The sequence below is a fragment of the Ips typographus genome, linkage group LG8, assembly GCF_016097725.1.
Source record: "Ips typographus isolate SLU linkage group LG8, UJ_Ityp_2.0, whole genome shotgun sequence".
Lineage (NCBI taxonomy): Eukaryota > Metazoa > Arthropoda > Insecta > Coleoptera > Curculionidae > Ips > Ips typographus.
The window spans coordinates 1,975,310-1,999,342 of NC_138429.1; the positions used below are offsets into that span (position 1 = coordinate 1,975,310).

Consider the following 24,033-nt stretch of genomic DNA (forward strand, 5'->3'; position numbering starts at 1 on the left):
ATGTATTTCAAACATCAATTTTAATGCTTTCAGATAAATCAGTGGTCTTTCCCCATCGATAACGTCTCGATTTACGTTTTCTAGGTGAGGAAATCATAAGATTACTTGCTTGCTTTTCCCGAATCGAATAAACAGTTTTGCGGGAAATTTTCAAAGCAGCTGCAACCTTCTAGTATCAAAAAAATTACATCAGTAAGAATATGTAAGGTCTTAAAATTTCTTATTTTCTTCCTGAACAGATGATAAAGCTTCTAAAGGTCCTCCATTGGTTTTTTCCAATTCAAAATATTCACAAAGGTTAAGAATTAACCGCTGGGCTTGTCTGTAGAGAATTTTTCCAGGCATTTTCTAAAAAAATACTGTAATAGTAAGTAATTCCGAATTTAGGAAAAACCAAATGGCTAAATAAAAACCATAATAGACACTCCCACTTTTTTTTCAAAACAGGTTAGTAATTGTGCCAATTTTGGTTAGATCGTGACAGCCGACATAAAAAAAATAAAAATATTAATAATAATATTATGAAAGTACTTACAGAATGTTAAAAGCGTAGAAACAATAGCTCTTAAAAGAACTGTGGTAGTGTGGTAAATAGAAAACTTTATAAATGATTAACAACACAAAGAAACGGAAAAGAATGAATAGTAAACAAATCAAATAAATTTCGATGGTTTTCAAACTGACAATGACTGTAAATGTTTTTTTTTTGAAAGACATTCACTTAGATATTTACTCTTTCTGAAAGTGAACAATAGACAAGAGCCGCTTTCCAGCCGACATTTCGTCAAAGCGCCAAACCCCACGCATGAAGCGCAAATTCTCGAAACAGGAACTCGCAGCCTGGAACTGTCTTTTTGCGGTTTTGCGTCAAGGATTCGTGCCAGTGTCACTTTTGTCGTTAAACTTTTTAAATTAACTACAAATTTTCAGTGCTGTTTTTTTAAGTTTAAGTGAAATTATTTACAGATGTTAAGGTAGATTTTTAAGATTCAACTATGGATGAAGAAAAGTTGAGAATTAAAAAAATTAAAGTGTTTTTAACTAACCTCCTGCGATATTCTGATTATAATCGGCTATTGGCATACTGCAGTTGTGCAATTTGCCTTCTGTGTCTTCCAATTGCAGGATCACCTCACTTTCCAAATTACCACAATCCATATTATTTAATGTTTTAACTCAGAAGTGCAGAAACCAAAACAATTATTTCGTGTTTAACCTCAAACAACAATGACTTGTGCTTGAAGCCCAAATATTGCGGGTGGTGCACCAGGGGAAAGGGGGGAAGGCGTTTGCGTACCAAGCTCACGTCTAAAAATGCGAACTGGGAACGCACATCGGAAAAAGTTTGGTGCACATATGCTCGTTAATGTGCATAAAATGGTCGGCTGGAAAGCGGCTAAGAAGGATGAAGTCAATAATGCATGTCTACTTCTAAATCACAGAGGGATGACGCACGGGTAAACTCAGTCCGCGAGAACAGTACATGGTTATAGTTTTACCACACCTGTATACACAATATAGGTAAAACAGAATAAGCCACTCAGATTTCTGCAAATACAACTGAAAATGTAAACAAACACTAATCTAACATTAGATGGCACACTTAAAAACAAAAATAACATTCTTCAATTTTGGATTTTCTTCTTCTTCTTGTACACCGTGTTTTAACTAATTTGTGTATGTTTTAGGGTTCTCATATCCGGAATATAATTCGATTTTCGGGCGCCTCGGTTAAAATTGCGCCGTTGGACGAATCAAAGCCCCAAGAGGCAGCCAATGAGAGACGAGTGACTGTGGTGGGTACACCGGAAGCTCAATGGAAAGTAAGTCCTCGGAACTAGCGATACTTGAAGCTTTTTCCCTAACATGTTGTGGTAATTTCAGGCCCAGTATCTGATATTCGAAAAAATGCGTGAAGAAGGTTTTGTGTCCGGCGCCGATGACGTGCGTTTGACCGTGGAAATCCTGGTGCCCAGTGCGCAGGTGGGTCGTATCATCGGCAAAGGCGGTCAAAACGTGCGGGAGATGCAGCGCGTTACTGGCAGCGTAATCAAACTGCCCGAACAGGGCGCCACTCCACAAGAAGACGAAACTACCGTGCATATTATCGGCCCCTTTTTCAGTGTACAAGTGAGTATAGAAAAATTAAAGTTCTCTCTAAATGAAACAATCAATTTGCTCAACAGTCCGCTCAACGTCGAATTCGCGCTATGGTTCTACAATCGACAGCGCCACCCGTTGGCAGACGTCCACCGCGTCAACCAAAAGAGGGCGGTCAATCACAGCCGCAACAACAACCCGAGGGCGGCGCCACCGAACAACAATAAACCTCGGCCAAACAACGTTCACTGCCTCGCGCACGCGCACAAGTCTCGCATACCTTATACTATAATATATCGGATAGGATAGGACACGTCACGAGGTTTTTTTTCTAATCACACTGGGACATTTACCGTCGGACATCGAGTTAGTGGTTTAAGTGACAAGTGCGGGTATGTCCGAGCTCCGTGCCTACAAATGTTTACAATCTACCTCAGTAAATCAAAACCCACAAAATATCAGGAAATTTCCGTTATAATTGACACCGAATTTGGACACAAGTTGCATCAACAGAATGTGACTTTTAATATGCTTCATTTTGTGTCCAAATTGAATATTGCATGGAGCCAACAGTTGTCGTGGAGCAGTGTGTTATTCTTACAAAAAAAAAAAAAGACATCCAGGAAAACGGCGTGAATGCATCTCTTTGTAAGACATTTTATTACGTTAATTTTATTGTTAGGTGATTGTTAAATCAATTCCTATTTTTTGGTTGATTCGGTGCTGCACGGATCGCGGTTGCTCCTTAAATTATTCATTTTATTCCCGGAGCAACCTGGATCCATTCGCTGCCATACAGTGAGTTTTTTTTATCCCGCAACGTACAATGTTTCTCCCGAAATCCAGGTTTATGTTGCGAGTTAAAAAAAATCATTGTCTTTAGTCTGTGGACTAATCTAAGTATTTTGTTGCGAAAACGACTTACCAGATAGGACTGCAAGGTGGCGCCACCTTGCCGGGCGGGCCTTGTGTCAAGGTTCAGCCCACGATAGTACAAAAAAAAAAACAGATGAAAATCGAGAGGGATCGGACCCTTAAACCAAAGGGCCCGTGCGATTCCGGCCTATTTAATACAATTTAAGTATACTGGGCTGGAACAAGATGTAAAATTTAATATTTTTGATAAAAAAAATTGTTTGTTGGGGAGGATATTTTTTGTTATTAGGTGAAAAAAAAAACACGTGTTATTAAAAGTATAGCGGGGTCGCTATTTTTTTAGAAAAAAAAATCGTGAAAAAAATGGATATATTTATTAGATTTTTTATGTATAAAAATTTTTTAAATTATTATAATTTGTAAAGGTTTATGAAGTGTGCCAAAGTGCAAGAAAAGAATGTTACCAGAAGAGCGCGTTATTTATTTAGAGAGAAAAATGAAAATTGTTGAAATCTAAAAAAGGGTACATGTATTTATTTCCGCAGGAAAAAAAAGGAAACTGAAAAACATTTCGAACCCAAGGGTACATTCGGGATTTCATATTCGACACTCACTCACAGAACACGCACTTGGAACTTGGATTTTTGCTTGTTTTTTTCGTACAAACTAAAAAATTTTACCTAGGGCTGGTATTTCGAACATTGTGTACCATACGTTTCGACCACATTTAAAGTTTTTTAAATAAGCAGTTTGGGTATTATATCTATCACATACAGTGTGTCCAATAAATTCGATTCAAAACCAAGGATGTATCTTGCAGAAAAATTCTTGGACACATATTTTCTTATTTTTTTATTGAATGGCGTAGCATCTTTTGATGTTCATCCTCTTCGGGAGCTGGAGTACTGCTGTTGGACGAACATCCTTGCGAGTTTCTTTTGGATGTGACGGGGCTGCTTTGACGATTTTGAACTCTTCTAAGAGTACAAAAACGCCGTAGCGGCCTCCTCATACCCAACGATTCAAATTCCAAAAAGCTTCTGAAGAGAATTAACACCAAAAGAGGACAACCACCGAAATCTGAACAGAAGACGCCAGAATTCGGGTTTACGTCTCCACAAAAACCATCAGAAAAATTAGAGCCCCTCAAACTACCACTTCACTTGGAGTGTAAAGTCTTTCTAAAGGAAATCAAGCTTTTAATCGATCATGTGGTGAAAAATACCGAAAATTCATTGATTTCTTCGATAATGGAAACGATACCCAAACTGATCGAACGACCTCAACATTTTCAAATATATTGTATGTAAAGTTATGCGTATTTTTCATTTAGCATACTTTATGTCAATGTTTAGTTGTTTTCGAGCAAATAAAGGTTAAAAAAATACATTTTTACGCAGATTGAGATAGAACAAAATCCTGTTGTAGAGTTGGTAGGGGTACAGAGTGTTTTAAATTCGATAATGTCTACACCCTGTACATTTTTTTAGGAAAAACATTTTTGACACTTCTCTCAATCTCATCAAGGTGTAAAAAATGTATTTTTCCACCGTCGACATCTCGAAAACGTTTAAACAACATAAAAACTACTGTTTTTCTCAAAAATTGCCCATTTAAAAATCAACACACATTCAAGCATTTTTCTGAAAAATAATTTCCTAAATTTTAATCGAATTTCTTTCAAACTTAAACACAATGATTTCAAAATACCGGCCCTAAATTTAAACTACTTGATCCATTTATTTCACACGATGTCAAAAAAAAGTCGAACCGTATTTTCTGGCCGCTGCAAAATCTCAAAAAGACGAAAGTTACCGGGAAATTTTCACTCAAAACAGTGTAAGAATTTTCCGGTAGACTTTTCGTCCCAGACCCCCCAAAAGTTACGTATATACGGGTAGCCTCCACAGCGCAGCAACCCATCGAAAAACAAAAATCAAATCTGTTTTTGTCACTTGATTGAATTTGACCACCCCTTAAGTGGCTAATTCTGGCTCATTTACAATTTTTGGAAAGCTTGGATCCATTCTCACAAGTACTAATCAGTCCAACCAGGTTGATTAAGTCGTATGAAGGAAGTTTTTATGTTATCAATAACCCTTTTTGTCCCTCGACCACGTAATAGATTAGTAGATGCACAAAAAAGCATCTGTACACAATGAATGTTTGTTATATGGGTATAACAGTGCCTAAACGAAACCTGTTTACGGGTAATATTGACTTTTTTTAGTTTTTTTTTTGTTCGTTTTGTAGTTTTCACTGACTTTTTTTGTGAGTAGCTGTTTATTATACCGGACGATCCGTTTCCTTTTCTCTGTTGCACAGATTTACCGCAGAAAAGGGACAAACGTTTCATGTTTATACAAAACCCAGTTAGGTCAATTTTACTCGTCTTTGATGATAAAACTAAACAAATATTAGGAATTTTGTAGGTTCAGTTCAATTTTCAATCACGTGTGTGTGAAGCGTTTTTTCACTGTAAACCAAATGACGAATAGACTAGAGGTTTGTCACTATTTTTCCTTGTTTAGACCATGTCTACACACAATTGTTGTTAAATAGATTAGACTGGATTATCTTTTGTTATTATGGAGCTATGCAAAGTAGTAATTGGTCAAAAAAGCAGCTTTCAACTTGCTGCTTTTTTTGAGCAATCACAAACTGACAAATAACTTCAAAATATAATCCAGTTTTGACAGCAGTAACAAAACATTCGTATATCGTAGCACGTCCGTAAATTTTAGTTGTTTATCACTAGACGAATCAGTTAAATGTCTTGGATTTCACTATACCTATACTACTACTACTACTACTACTATAGTTTTAACTGTAATTTGAATCCACCATAAGCTGGAAGGAGACTGATCGTGCAAACCAGCCCACTGTAGATTTAGTAACGCTTAGACCCGGGTAGTATCATCCTATTATATGATAGGTCGCAGGGCACTACATTTTTGTTATTGCCAGAAAGTTGTATTGTCTAAGTTAACCTGAGCGATCACAACGCCACATAGCGCGTTTTTTTTTTTTTTTTTTGGACTGATCCACATAATATACCGCAGAGTATTGTAAAAAACAAACTATCCGGCGGTCTAAGATATAAACTACCTCAGTAATTATATAATATTTCTATAAAAACATAGTTTTGTTGTTCATGTTTTACTTGGGTATCTATCATAAGTTAAGAATCTGGTGAATGCTATTTGTATATCTATCTACCATACATACTACTAAATATTTTCCGTTCTTACACTAGGTAATAATAGTATCGATATTTAATGTAGTGTGCCATTGTTCACGGAACTGACCAAAGGTTGTACTAAAGGCGGTTTTATCAAGGTTTTGGACCGGGTATTGTTGGTGGACAACGAACAATATTTATTTATACAAAAAGAAAAGTTTATTTAGTAGGTAAAGCATTTATGGAGGGCGCGCTTGATAAAACCGCTTCGTTCCTAATCGTAAATAAGTTAAAGAATTCGCCTGTTTCAACTCCGTTTTCGAGAAAGTCTGGTTGCGCGAAAGTTATTAATTAATTAATAGGGCAAGTTACATCAACATCTACAAAACGCATGATTATCTCAGGAATTTACTCAGGTCACTTTTACACACGAGTAAAGGCTATTTTAAAATAATAAAACGTTTTAAGAGTTTTGTCGGGGACAGGCAATTGATTGTCTGGACTTCTTGTTGAACCGCTGCTGTTGGTATGTGTAGATGATGATGGGTAGGGTAAATTAATGATGTGTATTTAAAGGTGTTTTTTTTTTCCAGTTCATTTATATATTTCTGGTGAATTATTACTGTATTTCATAATGATGGCATACGATTCATATATTTTGGGTAACCTTTTTGTTCAAACTCGATTCATTTCTAAGTTAAAATAAATAGTGTTCCCTTATTTTTGTCTTTTACTTTAAAAACAACTTGGTATTTGCATTTCTGGTTTAAAAACCGTAAGAAACATTATAGATATACAGGGTGGTCCAGTTTTAAATGTCAATAATTCACCATTCGATAGCCCATCAAAAAATAAGTTAACATACATTATGTCATTTTCATGAAAAATGCTTCTCAAGGAAAATACAGTCCATAAAAGTTCAGTTTTAAAAATCGGTTCCTTGTCATAACTGTCAGACCACTGGAGCAATTTTAATCAAATTTGGAACAAATACATATTAAATTAATACTCATTAGGTGATGTTAATGACGTTTGTCGAAACTGTCTCTGTGTGTTAATTTTTCTGCCTTATCCTTATTTTTCAAAAATTTCAATTTTTTTTACTTTACTTGTTCAATTTAACAAAATAAGTATCTTTTATAAAATTCTGATTTGAAACTTTGTTTACGAGATAATTGAGTTATTACGTTCAAAGACTCAAAACCAACCCAACCCAACTTAAGAATTGTCTTAAAAACGGTGAAAATTGACCTAAGAAGCTTAAAAAATGTCTTTGTAGCCAGTTTTCATAGTTTCCAGACAAATTGAAAGGCTTTAGTTTTGAAAATTGACTTATTAACCAGTAAATTTACTTTGAAACGGTGAAAATTGACTTGAGAGGCTTAAAAATTGTCTTTGTAACCAGTTTTCACAGTTTTCAGACAAATTGAAAGACTTTAGCCTTGACAATTGACTTGGAAACTGTGAAAATTGACTTGAAAGGCTTAAAACTGTCTTTGTAATCAGTCGCTATAGTTTTCAGATAAGTTGAAAAACTTTAGTAGTGAAAATTGAATTGTAGCCATGAAAAACTACTTTATCTAGAATTTTTGACTACAAATTCATACATTTCAACAACATTTCAATTGACTTGGACACCAAAAAGTGACATCAAAAGCTTAAAATTTGCATTTGAAGTAAATTTTCCTAATTTGAAAATACATTTCAATATTTTAGTCATAAATACAGGATATTGACATTAGATTCATGAAAATTGACTTGAAGACTAACTTTTCAAGTTTTTTTACTTTGCTTTTCATTTTCTTAGAACTCTGGACTAATTTTAGGGCTTCAAAACTGCTTTCAGCTTGGAAAATCGCGTTTTAGGGTTATCTACACCAAGTTTTTGACATAGCAGACTTAAAAAACTATTTTTACATTTTCCCTAGGCTTAAAAACATGTCATTTTACGCTTTGTTAGAGTTAAATTGACTTCTAGGCGCTTCACACAAAAATTAAGTTTCAGATACTCTTCATTGATAAAATTAAACAATTTTCGCATTAAATGCTACAATATTAGTCTTGAACACTAATTATTAGAATTAAATTAGTTCAAAAATTTGGACTGTAACCAGTGTTTAATTGAATAAAAAAAAGTTTGAATTGAATGATCAGTTTTACACTATTTATAAATTCAGGACAATTCAATAAGTCTCAAACTTTTTAAAACGACATTTAGTTTAAAGGATTTTAGGTTTTGCTTTTGTCACGTGATGGGGTCAACTTTTGAGAATCGGATTCTTATAATATCAGTATTTTGATATTCAGTGACGTAATCACAACAGAACAACCCACCAAAATTGGTCATTTTAAGTCAAGTAGATGGTAAATTTTGAAATTTTCAATAATATAATATAACCAATACTATTGTTCCTACCACCAGTGGCTTAAATTCTCAAAAGTGTTCTTTTACGTCAAAAATATCTTAATTAAAAACTAAAAACTACTACAAATAGTTTTTGATATTGGGACACCTGGTATAAGTGGTATCTTTAAATTGGTGTTTCTTTCGTGCCATAAGTGCTACACGTCTGATCTAATTTGGTAAAGGCGGCCAATTTTCCAATTTAAATCCAAATTGGCGCTTTACGCTGGAATAATTGGTTACGTAAATATCTACGCTTTCGGCCCCTTGCAGCGCTTATTCACTACACGTTAATGCCGAGGAAAAATGGACGAGGAAAACGTCGTGAAAAAATACTTTGACGCTATCGATTATGTGGTTTTCGCGATTATGCTTGTCGTGTCCGCGCTTATTGGTGTCTATTTTGCGTTTTTCGCCAAAGTGAAACAGAACACCACTTCCGAGTATTTGATGGGCGGCAAAACGATGGGAATTTTTCCCATTTCCATGTCACTTATAGCCAGGTAAATTATTAACTTTATTTAAAAAAAATGTCAGACTATAAACTTAATGTGTACGTTTCTTTTTGTCTTTTTTAGTCGAGTAACTCTCAGGGTTGACAAGATACTTATCACGCTTGCGCTTTTTGCTTTTAGTGGATTTTATAGGAAGTAAAACTGAAAAAATTCAAATTCCCCCTCAACCAGTTGGTTTTTACCAATTAAAGCTTCTTTATCAAAGTTTACTTACCATCCAAGTTTTCTTTTTCATTAGCTGCTTCCTGATCCATTTGATACAACTTTGCGGACGTCATAGATTGGGTTTCAACTTCGTCAGGGTCCAGAGTATCCCATTTAGATGGAACAAAGTATTCTTGACGGATCTAGTTTAAAGCAAACTTGAAATGATAAGAGAAATTAATATCCAAATTGTACTTTGATCTGTTGTCTTTCCCTAAGAATTTTTGAAGTTATCACACACTCCTGGCTGGGGTTTTTCATTGACCGTTTCAGTAAACTGGCTCCATCTAGTGGCTCGTCACTGCTCGAATTTCCATCATCTAATCCCTCCAGATTCACTCTGAAGTAGTTCTCATACTGTAAAAACCTTAATTTTCTAAAAACGTCTAGTTAACAGTATGAAATACCTTGGCAGAACTCTCCTCGCTTATAAAATCAATGAAATGCATTTGTTGCAAAAATCGTTGCACTTTTTTCTTAAATATCCCCTTATCCGCATCATTTTTGATCTCGTCTAAACTGCGTTTCAGTTCGTTCATGACCTTCTCAAAAGGAACGTAATCCTTCAAAACTGTCTTACTTTTGCAATTACTTAACACGTCCGACAATAGAAACAGCCTATACAAAAGAAAATTTACAATTTTGTGTGGGCTGGTTGCGTGATTACCTGGCAATTTTACTAACTGGTTTGGTGGTTGTTTGGCATAACGAATCCACGATAATATCGAGAGAATCCTTCAAAGCTGGCAAATGGTTCAAACAAAACACCATCCCGTCAGCTATTGACGTTTTGCTTAAGGTCAGGTTGCGTATGATTTCGATTAGTCGTTCACATTGGTTATCTACCATAAGACACTCGGTATTTTGCTGGTTAGCTGTTTAAATATACAAACCTGACAGGGAAGTGTTATCAGCCTCTTTGGCTGAGCTAACAGTGAGGTGTTCGGGCATACCTGCGTTGTAGTCTGGTGCTGTGGGTGGCAACCAAATAGAACCACCTTCAAACATTCTGGAATAAAGTTATTCTAACTTGTAAGTCTCGGAAACAAAAAAAATTATTTTATAGCTTCATGGAGCATATTTTGTTGCCACAAGCTGTCTGAATAAGTGTGGTAAATCCAAAACCGACCATAGGAAAACCGTGTAACTGACAGAGAAACGTAGATAATTGCATGCGTGGGACAAAGTCAGAAAACGAAAAAAATATCAAGTAGGCCATATTTTCTGTACGTTGTTGCCAAAATCGGAATGGATTGGTATTGGATTTTGGCAACAGCGTACTGAAAATATGGCCTACTTGATATTTTTTTCGTTTTCTGTCTTTGTCCCACGCATGCAATTATCTACGTTTCTCTGTCAGTTACACGGTTTTCCTATAGTCGGTTTTGGATTTACCACACATGTTTACGGACCAAAGCAAATTGCACCAAACTGGAACCGGTGCTTTTGAATCTCATTTCATAGACACACCTTGTCATGGTCTACTTGACTATGTGTTATACAAAAAGCGTACAGTTCCTGACATATACAGGGTGAAAGTTTATGAAATGTGACATTAAATGTAAAAAAATTTTCGACTCTGGTTAACTTAGCTTAGCAAACGATACTATACCTGAACGGTTTCATTCTCCAAATTTTCGTGGAATCTCCCTGTAGCACACTAAACAATTTCCACCTGAAACCACGCACTTTTAGACATTGATATCAAATTAAAAAATAAAATGCAGACCGATAGTATAAGTGAGTGGCTGACTTATTTTCGAATAAGAAACCGTAATCGGGATTTTGCATTTCCCGATTCATAATCATGGCTTCGAATAGCGGACCCTCTTTCACCACAAACTCTACCATACGATTGACTAGTGCTAACATTTTTTTGTTTAACGGAATTGTCACTTTCACCACCGATTCTCGAAGGAGGCAATCCAAATCTGCAATTTTCGATTGTGGACAAAGTTCGAATAACATGTCAGTTGTACCATCATGGTCGTTAAATTTTCCCGGGGGTTGCGCATTAAAAGGTAATCCAGTTTGAGGTGGGGGTAGGAACATTTTCAACAACTCTTTAGGGATGTAAATAGGATGTGTTGGTAAATCGACGGATTTTCCCCAGCCGACGCGCATGTCTGAACGATTTTTCATCACGTTTAAAGCACGCTCAGCATCGCGTCGACTCATAAAAGCCACAAATCCGCAATTTGTGGTCATATTTTTGAATTTCTCCTCACCTGTTCCTTATTAACCTTAACATCATCATTTAAAAGCAGAATTTTCAATTATACCTCTGGGCCACATAATTTTCACGCTGGCCAAAGGCCCGAATACTCCGAATTCTTCCATCAAATTCACTTCAGTCACGCTGGACCGTAAATTGGCCACAAATAAATTGGTGGATTTTGGGTCGCCACCGTCAAAATAACTTAAAGCCGGTCCTGTAGCCTGAATTTCTTCCTACAAAATCAGAGTTATCACGTGACTGTGCTAATCGTACACAATGAAGTGTCACGTGACAATTGTCAAGTTTTTAAGTCAGATTCCCTCTATAAATAAAAAAAATGTAAAAAAAACCTTGAGCTTATCTCTTTCTTCTCTTTCTGAGTGGCGTAGCTTCAGCTCCTCTTTCAACAATTCAAGATTCGACTTTTTCCTTGTTTGATCCTTTTTCTTAGATAGTGGATCGAGTTTTACTATTGTGGCGCATTCTATAGCCTGCTGCGTAGCTACGCTGCTCTGTATCACCGGAACTGGTTGGTAAAGTTCCGTTTCCGCAGCGGTCACCACGTTTCGGTCCCCATAAAATACTCCAGATTTGACAAACGTTTTTCCGGTCACCGGAAGTTCCTGGAATGACCTGAGAAACTCTTGGAACACGTGGGCGGTGGCTTCTTCGTCTTCTTTCACTTTCTTTTCTTGTCCTCTTTTTGACATTTCTTACTGTAAAAGTAGGAAAATATTAAAAAATGTTAATAGTGGAAACGGGCTATTTCTGACACTATTTGCTTTGAAGCACTAACCCTCCAAAGTTTTACTTTGTACTTGTGTAGTTACACGTAATAAATAAAGCACAGTTTTACTAATTAACTGTCTTAAATAAGAAATAACAGGAAAACTCTAATGAAAAAGCAAAAAAATCCAAAATGGCGTCGTTGATACAAATATTATTGGAAACAAGTGTCAGCTTCAATTTTTGTTTCATTTTATATTGAGGTTATAGTTACTTTTCCTTTTCTATTACTGTACTACCGAGAGAGAACACAATTATAGACTGGAAAGAAAAGTTAAAAAGGTAAAGCGAAAAATCATAAACAAAACAATAATTTGAAAGTGGCTAAAGTTAAGAAACCTTCTTATATACGCTCTTTGAATTCGCAACTCCCAATATTTAGTTAGTAATGCACTTAAGCAGAATATAAATTCTACACGCAATGCAATAGCAATAACTGTTGAAAGTGATAAAATCGTGTTGTAGTAACTTACCCAAAGTAAATTTCAGTTACTAAACAGCAGGAATAATTGAAAAATCACAAGAAACGTTTAACAGAAACTCAAAATGCCGGCTTTTGTACCAAATGTCAAGTTATTTGCGGTTAATGTGTATCTTTGTGTGTGTTGTGGTTACGATGGCCACTCGTCAGTGAGACGTTCAGCCAGATTAAATAACGCGATTACGCGATTCACGATTACGAAAGATCCGCGGAAGAGGCACTTGCGTGCGTCTGAGAAACTCTCATCTCTCCCGCTTGCATAAATAGGACTAAAAATCGCCTTAAAGGCACGATCCGAGTGAAAAATATAGTCATTCCTCGTGGAAACTATAACCGTCACTGTCACATCCACGTGGTCTTGACCTAGGTTTTCACCCTTTCCGCCTCCTGGAAGTGCACCGCACAAGACAATTCCCCGTAGACCTTTAGGAATCCACGTTTCCACTTAGAGGCCCCACATTTCCACTCGACCGGCTGCGGAATTCGGTCGTCAACTCCAAATTTCTCTGAACACCGTTTCAAGAAACGTGGTTTCTTAGCGACAAAAATGGCGCCCACGAAACAGACGTGCGATACGTTTCAAGTTGAAAATCGAAGTCATGTGTATCTTTCCTTTTTCATTACTCGTAACACATGGGCGAAAAAAGAGAGAACACAATAAAACAAACTGTCAGTTATTGGATGTCAAATCTAAAAATGGTTGTGATTTCAACACCGCTTACGTTGATTTAATTGTATCGTAAAGTACACGTTTTTTTTCAGTTACATTTCTGGAATAAGCCTGCTAGGTCTACCGGCTGAAATGTACACTTACGGGACCCAATTCTGGATGAACATTGTGCCCGAAGTGTTCGTTGCCATGGTAATGGCCTACGCCATCCTACCAGTGTTCTACAATCTTCAAATCACCTCGACTTACGAAGTACGTAATTACTTACCTGTATCAAACGATGGATTATCGCAAATTAAGTAGTTTGGCTTTTTAAGTACCTCAACCTAAGGTTCAGCAATACGGTCCGATTGCTCGGAACCACGCTGTTTCTCACCAAAATGCTACTCTACATTCCTATAGTGATTTACGTTCCCGCTTTGGCCTTTAGTCAAGGTAAGTTTTAAGTTTCTCAGACGCAACAAATAATTTCTGGAACAGTTACAGGTATCAATTTACATCTGGTCACTCCGGTGGTGTGTATCGTGTGTATTTTCTACACCACGTTGGTGAGTTAGGGACTTCCTGCAATTAAAATAGTTATTAAATTTAAGGACGAGTGGGTTCTAAATTCGTGGCAAATTGCTTACTTAATTTAGTAACAAAATATTTTTTTTTTCAACATTTCTCAGGGTGGACTAAAAGCTGTAGTTTGGACCGATACCGTACAAACGATTATTATGTTTGGCGCTATGGTAGTTACTGTAGTAGTAGGAACTGTACGAGTTGGTGGAGTAAAGGAAGTTTGGTCCAGGAACCAACAGGGAGATCGCATTGAGTTTTTTAAGTAGGTTTAGAGTTCACAGTACACATCCTCATTGAACAAAACTTTGGTTATTAATAAAATGGTACAATCTGTTATTTCATCAGTATGGACCCAGACCCAACAATACGACATACTTTCTGGACAGTTACTATAGGGAATTTTTTCTATTGGTTGGCTTCTTGTTCTATCAATCAAGCTATGGTACAACGTTGCCTGGCAATGCCCACATTGAAAAAAGCCAGAATGTAAGTTAAACTGTCTCTATTGAACGTAAAACTGAATGAGCATTATATAGAACGATCGGAATTTTGGTGGTGGGTCTGTGGGCTTTGGTGTCCATGTGCTGCTACATGGGCATGGTAATTTACGCATTCTACCATAAATGCGATCCCGTTACCAGGGGTTTGATTCACAAATCTGATCAGTTGCTCCCGTACTTTATTATGGACACGGTGGGGGATATTCCTGGTTTGCCGGGAATGTTTGTTAGTGGAGTTTTTAGTGCTGCTTTAAGGTTGGGTTGGATGACTTTAAACTGTTTTAAAATTGCTTTTATAATGTATTTCAGTTCAATGTCAACAGGGCTAAATTCAATGACGGGGGTGATATTCGAAGACTTGATCAAACCCAGGCTGAAACGGCCTTTAAGCGAAGGACATGCGAGTTTATTGATGAAAATTATTGTGGTTTTGATTGGATTCGTTTGCGTTGGATTAGTTTTTGTGGTAGAGAAATTAGGAACACTGATTCAGGCTGCTGGCAGTATAGGAGCCATCACCGCAGGTCCTTTACTTGGTGTTTTTTCCTTGGGGATGTTTTTCCCAGGGGCTAATCCAGAGGTTTCTGCTATATCCAGCACAGTACTTCATAGTTACAGACTTTTTATATTTCAGGGAGCTCTGGTAGGAGGGTTTATTAGTGGAACTTTAATAGCGTGGATTTCGGTGGGTTCCCAAGCTCAAATCGCCGACGGTACCATACGATTCCCCCAGAAACCCATTTCAGTGGAAGGATGCAGTGCCGATTGGGTTGCAGAGTATTTAAGTATCACCCTCACCACGTCCGATGTGGAACCCAAAACTATTGTACCCCCTTTTCCCTTATATCGGATTTCTTATATGTACTACACTCCAATTGGTACCATAACTGCTATAGTTGTGGGACTAACTGTTAGTTACTTAACAGGTACAAGTCTATACAAATTATGACAACTGACAGTTTTATCTTTCGGTGTTGCAGGGTTCAATAAACGCACCAAAGTTAACAGGAACGCCCTATCACCAGTAGTGCACAAATTCTTGTCTAGTGCTCCTTTACTGGACAACAACCTGGACTTGAAAATAATCCAACAGGATAACAGATGATTTTTGTATGTTGGCAACAAAATAAAACAAACAATTATTCATTAAATATAATTATTTGTATTTTATTAGGGATCACAAGTCTTTTTCAATACTTAAGAGACACAGCACTCAATATTAAAACGATTCCTCCACTTAGTACTATAAGAAAACCGTAACAGATACTAAAAAATTACGTTTTACACTCAAAAACAGTCAATATAATTAGCGTGTGTATAACTAAAAACTAAACAATCAATTACTCCTTAATGGAAAACAATGTAGTTATGTTATAACCATTTAGTCAATAGCATTTAAGTGAAGAAACATTTTTGATGTGAACGATTAGGAAACTCATTGAGATCCTAACGAATCCATTCCCAGCTGTCTTGGATCGGAACCGGAGGTGGATTCCAAATTTTTTAGCAACTGCTGCAGCCAGTGCTTAGTGGATTTGTCCTCTTGCAAAGTGGTGTTAAAAGTGGTGTCGCGCAAATGATCGGGTAAACACTGTCTTAAGGCTTCGCGTGCTCTGAAAATTAATAAGCAATCACATCAAAGAAAACAGTCAGATTTTGCTTAGTTACCTAGGATTGTCGGAGAGTCTTAAGTAACAGCGTACTACATGCTTTAGCAATCTGGCAGATGGTTCTTTGGCTAATGAAATAACCATTTTACCCTACAAATCAAGAAACATGTCTACCACACACATTAATCACGCTTTAACAAAATTTACCAAAATCATCGCCACATGACTAAAACGATCGTAAGTCTGACAGATGTAAGACAGTCCACTGTCATCCAGAAGAATTTTCTGTAGGATAAAAGTGGCAACTGTTTTACTCAATTCGGAACCAGTTTCCATTATTCGCAAACACAGAGGAATTATTTCTGTGGTTAGGAGAAAGGTAATCACTTCCTGTTCATCAGTCTACAATTGAACCAATAAGAAAAAAAGCGGATAAAGCAACGGTAAACAAACCTTTACTAAAGCCCCAATTACTCCAAGGCTGGTGAGTCTCAAGTATTCGAAAGGACGAGTTTTTGACACGGTATGTAGGAAAGGATATAAAAAGAAAGGAATATGGGCCAGTAAAAAATGAGACCTTGTTTCTGGATGAGAGGCCACACATTGAAGTAGTGCTAAGGCATTACACACCCTAAAATAAACACACAAGTTTTATTGATATTTTTTAACAAATTGTTATTTAATGCATAGTAGATACAGATTGTGATTGTGAAACTAGGAACAGTGTTGCAATTTAGGCAAATGCTGCACAAGTAAACTTCTTTGTTAGGGCCAGAACTAACTTGAAACAGTATAAATATAGGAATAAGGAAAAAACAGCGCCTGGCAACGTCGCATAATTCACTAAGAACAACTGATATTTTACCATCAACTTCAAATGCCTTCAAGTTCCTTATAACCTGGAGTCCATGGGTTTTTAGCGGGATACTTTAAACGATGGTTTTTAAATTTCGTATGACATCAGATTCTGTCCAATACCGTGTCATTTTTAACCTCACTCTATGACTCTAGTAACAAAAACACTGACAATAAATTTTGACCAATAAAAATTATATTTTATTTAGACCAATAAGAATGTAGCATTCTCAACCAATTACGTGTATTCTTGTTGTCGGATCACGGACGCATCCGACTTACTTTAGCTAACAGGTTCCTTTTTACAAGTTTTCTACAAGTGGGGCGTGCACTATGGAAGTCGAAAACCTTTTTCAGTTATTTCAAATAATAAAAAAACAAGCTTTCCAACCAGAATTTCGGTTTTTAAAAGCTGTAGTTTGTCGACCATCTGGCAACATCGCCCAACAGTTGAGATGACTGTGTTGCATTTTGCATTATCCCTTTTCTTTGGGTTTGTGATTTCGGATCCAAACGCCTTATGATTCAAAAGTCACGTGACCTCTATCTGGTTTTATAATCATGATGTCATGTGATTTTTAGATCAGAACGCTTTTGTATCTGATGGATCCAAAGAATGCCGCTATTATTGTGGTTCCACCAAATTATCCTAAATTTTAAGATTTTTATCGCGATTTACGGCAAAATTGTTTTTCTGGAGGTGAAAGTACTGGCAATTAGACAAAGGTTAAGTAACACTTACCTATTAGATTCATGTGCAGTCAATGTAGGAGGATTAATGGCTGGATAGATAATAAGAATCTCCTGTAGTAAAGCAGCAATAGTTCCAAAGCTATTCCAAAGCATCGGTGCTAACTCTGGAACAGCTTCCCGCTTTTTACTGCGAAATTACCGTTTTGCTTCATACAAAAGCATTTTTTAGTTTAAACAACCTCACCTCAATTCAAACAGAGCATTCTCGCGGGTTTCTGGGTTGGTCAGCTCCAAGATCCACTGAAATACCTTCTCCCGTTCGACGGTAGTGTTGGCGGGGCTCTGTTGGGTGCTCATGACGGTATTTCCAGATTTTTGGACGGTTTTGGGAGATTCCCGACGCACAGGAACCTATTAAAGGTCAGCTCAGGACCAGATCAAAATGTAGACAAAGTTGAGAAACACTTTTAGTTTTGCTAACTATGTGAACGCACGACACTTTACTCGATTATCTAATTTTAACCGTGTGCTAGTTTTTCTTCTCTCACAAGGAGTAAACAAGCTATTTTAATTAACAAAATATCTATTTTCCAATCCCAAACAAAAATCAACAATCTGTGACTAGTGTGACTGTGAACAACATTTGACACTCCTGACATATGACAGGTATGACACAATGAGGTTTAGGCACGAAGACAACAGTGGTAGGCAACCAAACAAACGCAAAGCACTTGTGCGTCTCTGATTCAAGTTTAAAAACGTTTATTTACCAAGCAAATGATATATTTATACTATTAAAAGTACAGTATAGGCCCAACGAAACTTGACAACTTGGAAAGCTAGAAAAACACTTTTATTTCTGCTTGTAATATCTTTAATGCTCTTTTGAATAGTATTCAGAACAATACAAAATTGTAAACTCCCCGTATTAATTATATTTATTGAGAAAAAAAACATCATATTCACTTGTACCTGCTTTATTAAACTTTATACTTAGTCGCAATGTCTCGCAAATCATTTTCTGTTGTTGAAGTATTTTTAGAACGACATCAGACTATATAAAATTGTAAAAAAATACTAATTCTTACACTGTACTTAAAATAAATATGGCTTTTAGAGTCTTAATGATGTGGGGGTCCTCCGTGAGGACCGCCGTGATGTGGTCCTCCGTGAGGTCCACCGTGTGGTCCCCCATGTGGGCCAGGGCCTCCGGGTGGTCCATGTTGGGGTCCTGGACCTAAAACACAACAGTAAGCACTAATAGTTAAATCAAGTGGTACAACATACCACCGTGAGGTCCTGGAGGTCCGGGTGGGCCACCGTGATGATGAGGATCGTGTGGAGGTCCGTGATGTGGTGGTGGAGGTGGTGCCATTTTCGTTTACCAAAACTTGTTCTGTACCAATTTCAGCGCTACAGTTGATTTATATAGGTGGATTTGATGTTTACAAATGATACGAAAAAAGTGGGCGAAATTTCCTTATCACCTTTGTTTCAGGATATTTGATTGGCTGATAGGAGCACTTATGCATTACTGGAAAACTGATAATGACCTTTCATCCGGTGGAATTTTATACAGTCATACAAGTTAATCCTCTCCAACGTTATCTAAAAAGTAAAATTCCTTGAATTATCAATAAAAACATCAGTCAACGTTTATATTTATTTGCACTGAGTGACTATAATTGTCGATTACGTACCATCAAAATTATTTTATATTACTCTATTAGTCGTACTTAAAATATTCCCAGAAAGCTTTCTCATCTAATTATAATCTCATATAGCAAATTGAGGTGATTTAGCTACACAAAAGAAGCTAAAACCTTATACTTTTTTGTACATTACATTTAGTTTTGGGGCATAACCAGAAGAATCAACAATAATGCACTTCACCACTATAGCAACAATAATTATCATAGTGTGTAATAGTAATGGTTATCTAATTAATAACAACCTAGTAACAAAAATTAATTTGGAATGCATTTTACGGGATGTGGCATCAAGTTATGTAATTTTGATTGGAGATAAGGGAAGTTTGGGGCATTATTCCGTACCTTTAGTACGTTTCAGCGGTATAAACTTGCGGAAAAGCATTGCAAAACTGGAGTCAAAACCCTCAATCTACATTTTTGAATCAATAGATCCAGACAGTTTGAACTATGCTTTGGAAGTGCTAGTAAATTCGGAAATCTTTAAACCAGCCCAATTTTTGCTTCTATGCGACGCTAAAGGAAATATTTCAGAGTTAGTAGATGTTTTATGGAAGTTTAAGTGGGTTTGTGCGCTTCTTAATATGGTGCACAGTGTAAAATGTACTTTTTAGATTACTTAATTCGATTCTGGTATCAGTTTCAAACGATTTATTACCAGTATACACTATTCAGCTACACGAGTGTGGTGCTAAAAGTACTCCCAAGTATATAGGCACTTGTCCTGAGATAAACCATCCAGACTTAAGTAATCATCTGAAAAACAACTTTATAGGATGTCCCATAAGGTTGATATGGGTGCGGTATCCCCCCTTTGTTTTTGATATGAACAGCTCAGAACCTTTAAGGGGCATTTTTATTGACTTTCTCGACTCGCTCTCGTACATCACAAAAAGGGAATTGAGCATCACGTCTAACGATCTAGAGTATTTGGAAGACGTAGGTGAAAATTTTAATTACGATTCAGTGGTGGAAGATTTGAAAGAAACAGAAATATTCGCTAGCTGTTTTAATACCAATGAAATGTTCTATCCAAGTCCTGTGGTGAATGTGGATCATATTTTGTTTGTGGTGCCCAGAACTTACTTAAATTACTGGAAATCGTTCAGTCATGTTTTGTGGCAAGTTGCGATTGTGGTGGCTGCTACCATTGCAATTGCTGTTATTGTAGTTCAATATTTAAGTAAAAATGTTGTTGGGAACAGTTTGGACAACATTCGAAATTTAGGGTTGTTTCTCTATGGGACTTTATTGGGAGTTGGAAACCGGAACCAACTGCCACGTTCCAGTATCCTCAGGATTTATTTTAGTATGTTATTTAATAAAAAACCACCAAAAAATCAAATTGTTTGTGTTACAGGTCATTTACTGTTCCTGTTTATGGTGATTGGAATATTTGTTCAAGGTGCTTTAGTTAGTGTGCTATCAGGGTCTTTGTTTGAACCTCCCATTACAAATGTGCATCAATTGGCCGCTTCCAATATTCCTTTCAAAACCACTGAACTATTTAAAAACATGATTAACCTTCATCCAGGACTATCTACTGATCCGGACTTGATTCAGTTGGTCAAACGTGTTCAAATTATCAAGGAACCAATTTTACTCAACACTTTAGATGATTTGATCAAGCGCAAAGACTACTCCATCATAACTATTAACGGTACGACTTTAGTTTAAATTTATATATTGTAAATCAAACTCTACTCCCATAGCTTTAATCATGCTAAGACCCAATCTCAACAAAAGATTCAGCTATTTCCCGTTAACGGAGCTTTTTGTAACTTTTGGTATGGACAAAAACTCGTTTCACTCCCCGCAATTTTCCGACTGGATACTGCAAGGTCTGGAAACTGGGTTTATGGAAAAGTACAAACGACTCTACCAGTTTTCAATGGCTTTGAAATGGAACGTGGAACTGGAAGAGAAAGTTTTCGTATTGACCATGGATCAAGTAGAGCCCGCTGTCAAGCTTCTTGTAGTGTTGCATTCCATGACCGGTCTAGTGTTTGTAATGGAGGTAAAATGATTTGTATGAAATTGCTCTAATGTCAGTATAATCAAGTTTTTTTTTTTAGATAATTTATTACAATGTAATAGTAGTGCGCTTAAATGCTATAGTTGTGGATAATAACAATTAAACATTTATGGACATTTTCATTCTTGTAATTGCTTTTAAACCATCAAACAACGATTATTCCTTCTTCATATTCCTTTTACACCACTTGAACTTCATGTAGTGGTAAATTATCTAAAACCACTTACTTTTAATACAATTTGTAACTTAAAATCATACTTACCTCCAGTAAGAACATCAAAATGGACCCACAATGTAGCACTAGGAGGATTCTGAAAGCCGGCTGCATCTGTTCCATAGTCAGTACGAATATTTTCCGTTCCGTTTCCACGTTCCACTTCAAAGCCGAATAGAAATGGTACAACTTTTTGTATTTTTCCATAAAACCAGTTTCAACACCGCGGAGAATCCAATCGTAGTACTGAGGCGACCTGAATGATGTTTTATCCATAGCAAAACACACGAACAATTTCGTTAACGGAAAAATGCTGAACGTCTTCCCCAGGTTGGGTCTCAGCATGACTAGGGCTAGAAATTTTTTTTTTTTCAACGAAAAAATCAAATTGACTGTTAATAATACCGTTAACACTTAAAGTGGCGTAGTTTCTACGTTTGATTACGTCATCCAAAGTGTTCAATAGCATCGGTTCGTTAGTAATCTCAAGACGATCCACCAGCTGAATAATTGCCCGGTCAGTGATAAATCCTGGATGAATTTGGAAGAACATTTTAAAGAGTTCAGTGGTTTTGAACGGTATGTGAGAATCGGCCAGTTGTTGCGTGTTTGTAATTGGTGGCTCGTATAGGGATCCTGACAGAACACTCACTAAATTACCTTGAACATACATGCTAATCACCATGAATAGTAACAGTAAGTGACCTGAAAATCGCTATTTTAGTGATTATATATGATAATGACAGTGTGGTGAACGAACTGAAGTACAGTCGAAGAAGAGTGAAACGGGGTAGTTGGCTTCTGTACCCATTTCCCAATAAAGTACCATAAAAAAACAATACTAAATTTAGTATGTTTGTCAAACTTTTATAGTCCTTTCCTAGGTAGTAGATTGCAGCTGTGACAGCAATAATGGTGCCGGCCACCACCACCCCAATTTTCCACAAAACATTACTAAACGATTTCCAGTAATTTAAAGGTGTTTTTGGTACTATAAACAATAAATTGTCTATGTGAACCACTGGACCCAAATAGAAAGTTGCTGTAGTGCCATAACTAGTAAGAAACAAATCTGCTTCCTTCAAATCTTCCACCACGGCATCGAAGATAAAGTGCTCGGCCACATCTTCGAAATATTCTAAATCATCAGAATTCACTATCAACTCCCTTTTAGCGATGTGGGCTAGCGAATCTAAAAAGTCGATAAAAATCCCTTTTCGAGATTCGTTGGCCTGATTGACAAAGGGCGGGTACCGAATCCACAACACTTTCAAAGGACAGCCCATAAACGATTCTCTAAAGTTAAAACGCAACCGGTGCTTTAAGCCTTGATTACAGATGGTATTTGACGTGTTTAGGGTGATGATGTACTTGGGAGTGCTTTTGATACCACATTCATGAAATTGCATGGTGTACACTTTAAACTGTTCCGAAATTGAGATCAGAACTGTGTTAGGTAATCTGAAATATTTTGTGTTTCAGTTTGGTAGGTATTATGGTGGATTAGACGTACTTGAACATCCATAAAACATTCACCAAGTCCTGCAGTGCTACATTTGGATGGCACAAAAGCAAAAAATTGGACTGTTTAAAAGCATCCGAATTGACTAGAACGTCTAAAGTATAGTTCAAAGTGTCTGGATCCATAAACTGGAAAATATACATTGAAGGCTTAAAGTGCAACTTTTCAACGTTTTTCTTCAAGTTTTTAACGGTAAAACGCACTAGAGCCTTTGAGTTAATTGCCAAATTGCCATTATCACTAATCAAAACTGTATAATCTGATTGTATTTCTGGTGAAACACAATCCAATGGTACTGTCAGTTTCTGTTCTTTTACAACAATAGTGATGGCATCAGAAATTGTTGTTATTATTACAATTATGAGAACAAAGTTAATGTTCGAAATCATGGTTTTTAGTGGACGATATAAATAAAACTGAAATTCAACCAATAATTGTAAGTTTAATCTGCAGTACATTTGTCTGATTGCAACCTTTAATATTAATACTCTCTGACCTTAATGATGGTGGTGTTACTACTTTTCAGCTACAACCGGGTAGGTACAAAATAATTATCTAGTTAATATTAATCGACCAACACCTGGTAAGAATAGTTTGGCGGGGCCCAGAGAATTCGATTTCATAAGGCCGCAGAACGGTATCAGCGCAAAACGCGACACTCTGGGACGCGTCATTGTTCCGGGTTTTCGCAGTCCGGGAAACTCATCCGGGCCTTGTTTTTCCACCAATTTTGCTCAATTTAACCATCTAGCTAGTCGGCGATAATATGTAGAACACAACCGCAGTAGTTGGTGGGCGTAACTAAATATTCTAATATACACCACCAAACGGAAACGCAAGTTTTATTGTCCTGCATACACAAAAGCTCAAATGGTAAAGTCTAATATGTTTTTACT

The 24,033-nt window shown here is 36.7% G+C and overlaps 6 protein-coding genes and 1 long non-coding RNA gene across 17 annotated transcripts in view; 3 read left to right on the forward strand and 4 right to left on the reverse strand.

The window, feature by feature from the left end:
* The window catches only part of Imp (IGF-II mRNA-binding protein), a 31,989-nt gene extending 25,112 nt beyond the window's left edge, over positions 1–6,877 (forward strand). For all 4 annotated transcript variants that reach the window (XM_081984510.1, XM_081984511.1, XM_081984512.1 and 1 more), the window contains 3 exons: positions 1,689–1,823; positions 1,885–2,130; positions 2,187–6,877. In XM_081984510.1, the coding sequence (XP_081840636.1) occupies positions 1,689–1,823; positions 1,885–2,130; positions 2,187–2,327 (522 nt within the window). In that variant the 3' untranslated portion in view covers positions 2,328–6,877. The remainder of the gene's footprint in view (positions 1–1,688; positions 1,824–1,884; positions 2,131–2,186) is intronic.
* A 1,936-nt stretch (positions 6,878–8,813) lies between these two features.
* On the forward strand, positions 8,814–15,655 carry LOC145733111 (sodium-coupled monocarboxylate transporter 1-like). 3 transcript variants are annotated; one of them, XM_081985766.1, is made up of 10 exons: positions 8,815–9,064; positions 13,528–13,687; positions 13,753–13,870; positions 13,916–13,983; positions 14,107–14,261; positions 14,345–14,485; positions 14,536–14,754; positions 14,809–15,079; positions 15,134–15,425; positions 15,480–15,655. In XM_081985766.1, exons 1-10 carry the CDS (start codon positions 8,868–8,870, stop codon positions 15,602–15,604), a joined length of 1,746 nt encoding a protein of 581 aa, XP_081841892.1. In that variant the 5' UTR covers positions 8,815–8,867; the 3' UTR covers positions 15,605–15,655. The 3 variants fall into 3 exon arrangements, with proteins under 3 accessions (XP_081841893.1, XP_081841892.1, XP_081841894.1); XM_081985768.1 differs by lacking the exon at positions 8,815–9,064 and adding an exon at positions 10,187–10,312; XM_081985767.1 differs by lacking the exon at positions 14,536–14,754 and having other exon boundaries at positions 8,814–9,064.
* On the reverse strand, positions 9,055–13,381 carry LOC145733109 (U2 snRNP-associated SURP motif-containing protein-like). 5 transcript variants are annotated; one of them, XM_081985762.1, is made up of 12 exons: positions 12,758–13,381; positions 11,849–12,214; positions 11,563–11,731; positions 11,260–11,514; positions 11,010–11,211; positions 10,893–10,955; positions 10,174–10,289; positions 9,948–10,122; positions 9,688–9,898; positions 9,476–9,637; positions 9,291–9,423; positions 9,055–9,217 (listed from the first exon to the last, which is right to left on the reverse strand). In XM_081985762.1, exons 2-12 carry the CDS (start codon positions 12,206–12,208, stop codon positions 9,108–9,110), a joined length of 1,956 nt encoding a protein of 651 aa, XP_081841888.1. In that variant the 5' UTR covers positions 12,209–12,214; positions 12,758–13,381; the 3' UTR covers positions 9,055–9,107. The 5 variants fall into 5 exon arrangements, with proteins under 5 accessions (XP_081841888.1, XP_081841885.1, XP_081841889.1 ...); XM_081985759.1 differs by having other exon boundaries at positions 11,010–11,508; XM_081985763.1 differs by having other exon boundaries at positions 9,055–9,238; positions 11,010–11,508.
* Rcd-1 (Required for cell differentiation 1) lies at positions 15,639–18,298 on the reverse strand. Its single transcript, XM_081985773.1, has 6 exons — positions 17,902–18,298; positions 17,707–17,844; positions 16,563–16,740; positions 16,317–16,511; positions 16,168–16,259; positions 15,639–16,112 (listed from the first exon to the last, which is right to left on the reverse strand). The coding sequence occupies exons 1-6, from the start codon at positions 18,012–18,014 to the stop codon at positions 15,935–15,937; spliced, it is 894 nt and encodes a 297-aa protein (XP_081841899.1). The 5' UTR covers positions 18,015–18,298; the 3' UTR covers positions 15,639–15,934.
* A 320-nt stretch (positions 18,299–18,618) lies between these two features.
* Positions 18,619–19,105, reverse strand: LOC145733117 (uncharacterized). Its single transcript, XR_014179120.1, has 2 exons — positions 18,945–19,105; positions 18,619–18,894 (listed from the first exon to the last, which is right to left on the reverse strand). It is a non-coding gene; the product is annotated as an uncharacterized LOC145733117 (long non-coding RNA).
* A 255-nt stretch (positions 19,106–19,360) lies between these two features.
* Positions 19,361–21,515, forward strand: LOC145733110 (uncharacterized). 2 transcript variants are annotated; one of them, XM_081985764.1, is made up of 5 exons: positions 19,361–19,928; positions 19,981–20,675; positions 20,727–21,026; positions 21,079–21,383; positions 21,442–21,515. In XM_081985764.1, the coding sequence occupies exons 1-5, from the start codon at positions 19,540–19,542 to the stop codon at positions 21,502–21,504; spliced, it is 1,752 nt and encodes a 583-aa protein (XP_081841890.1). In that variant the 5' UTR covers positions 19,361–19,539; the 3' UTR covers positions 21,505–21,515. The 2 variants fall into 2 exon arrangements, with proteins under 2 accessions (XP_081841890.1, XP_081841891.1); XM_081985765.1 differs by having other exon boundaries at positions 20,901–21,026.
* Positions 21,479–23,443, reverse strand: LOC145733113 (uncharacterized). The gene is made up of 5 exons (XM_081985769.1): positions 23,129–23,443; positions 22,376–23,076; positions 22,021–22,320; positions 21,664–21,968; positions 21,479–21,614 (listed from the first exon to the last, which is right to left on the reverse strand). The coding sequence occupies exons 1-5, from the start codon at positions 23,278–23,280 to the stop codon at positions 21,558–21,560; spliced, it is 1,515 nt and encodes a 504-aa protein (XP_081841895.1). The 5' UTR covers positions 23,281–23,443; the 3' UTR covers positions 21,479–21,557.
* Positions 23,444–24,033: the final 590 nt, after the last annotated feature.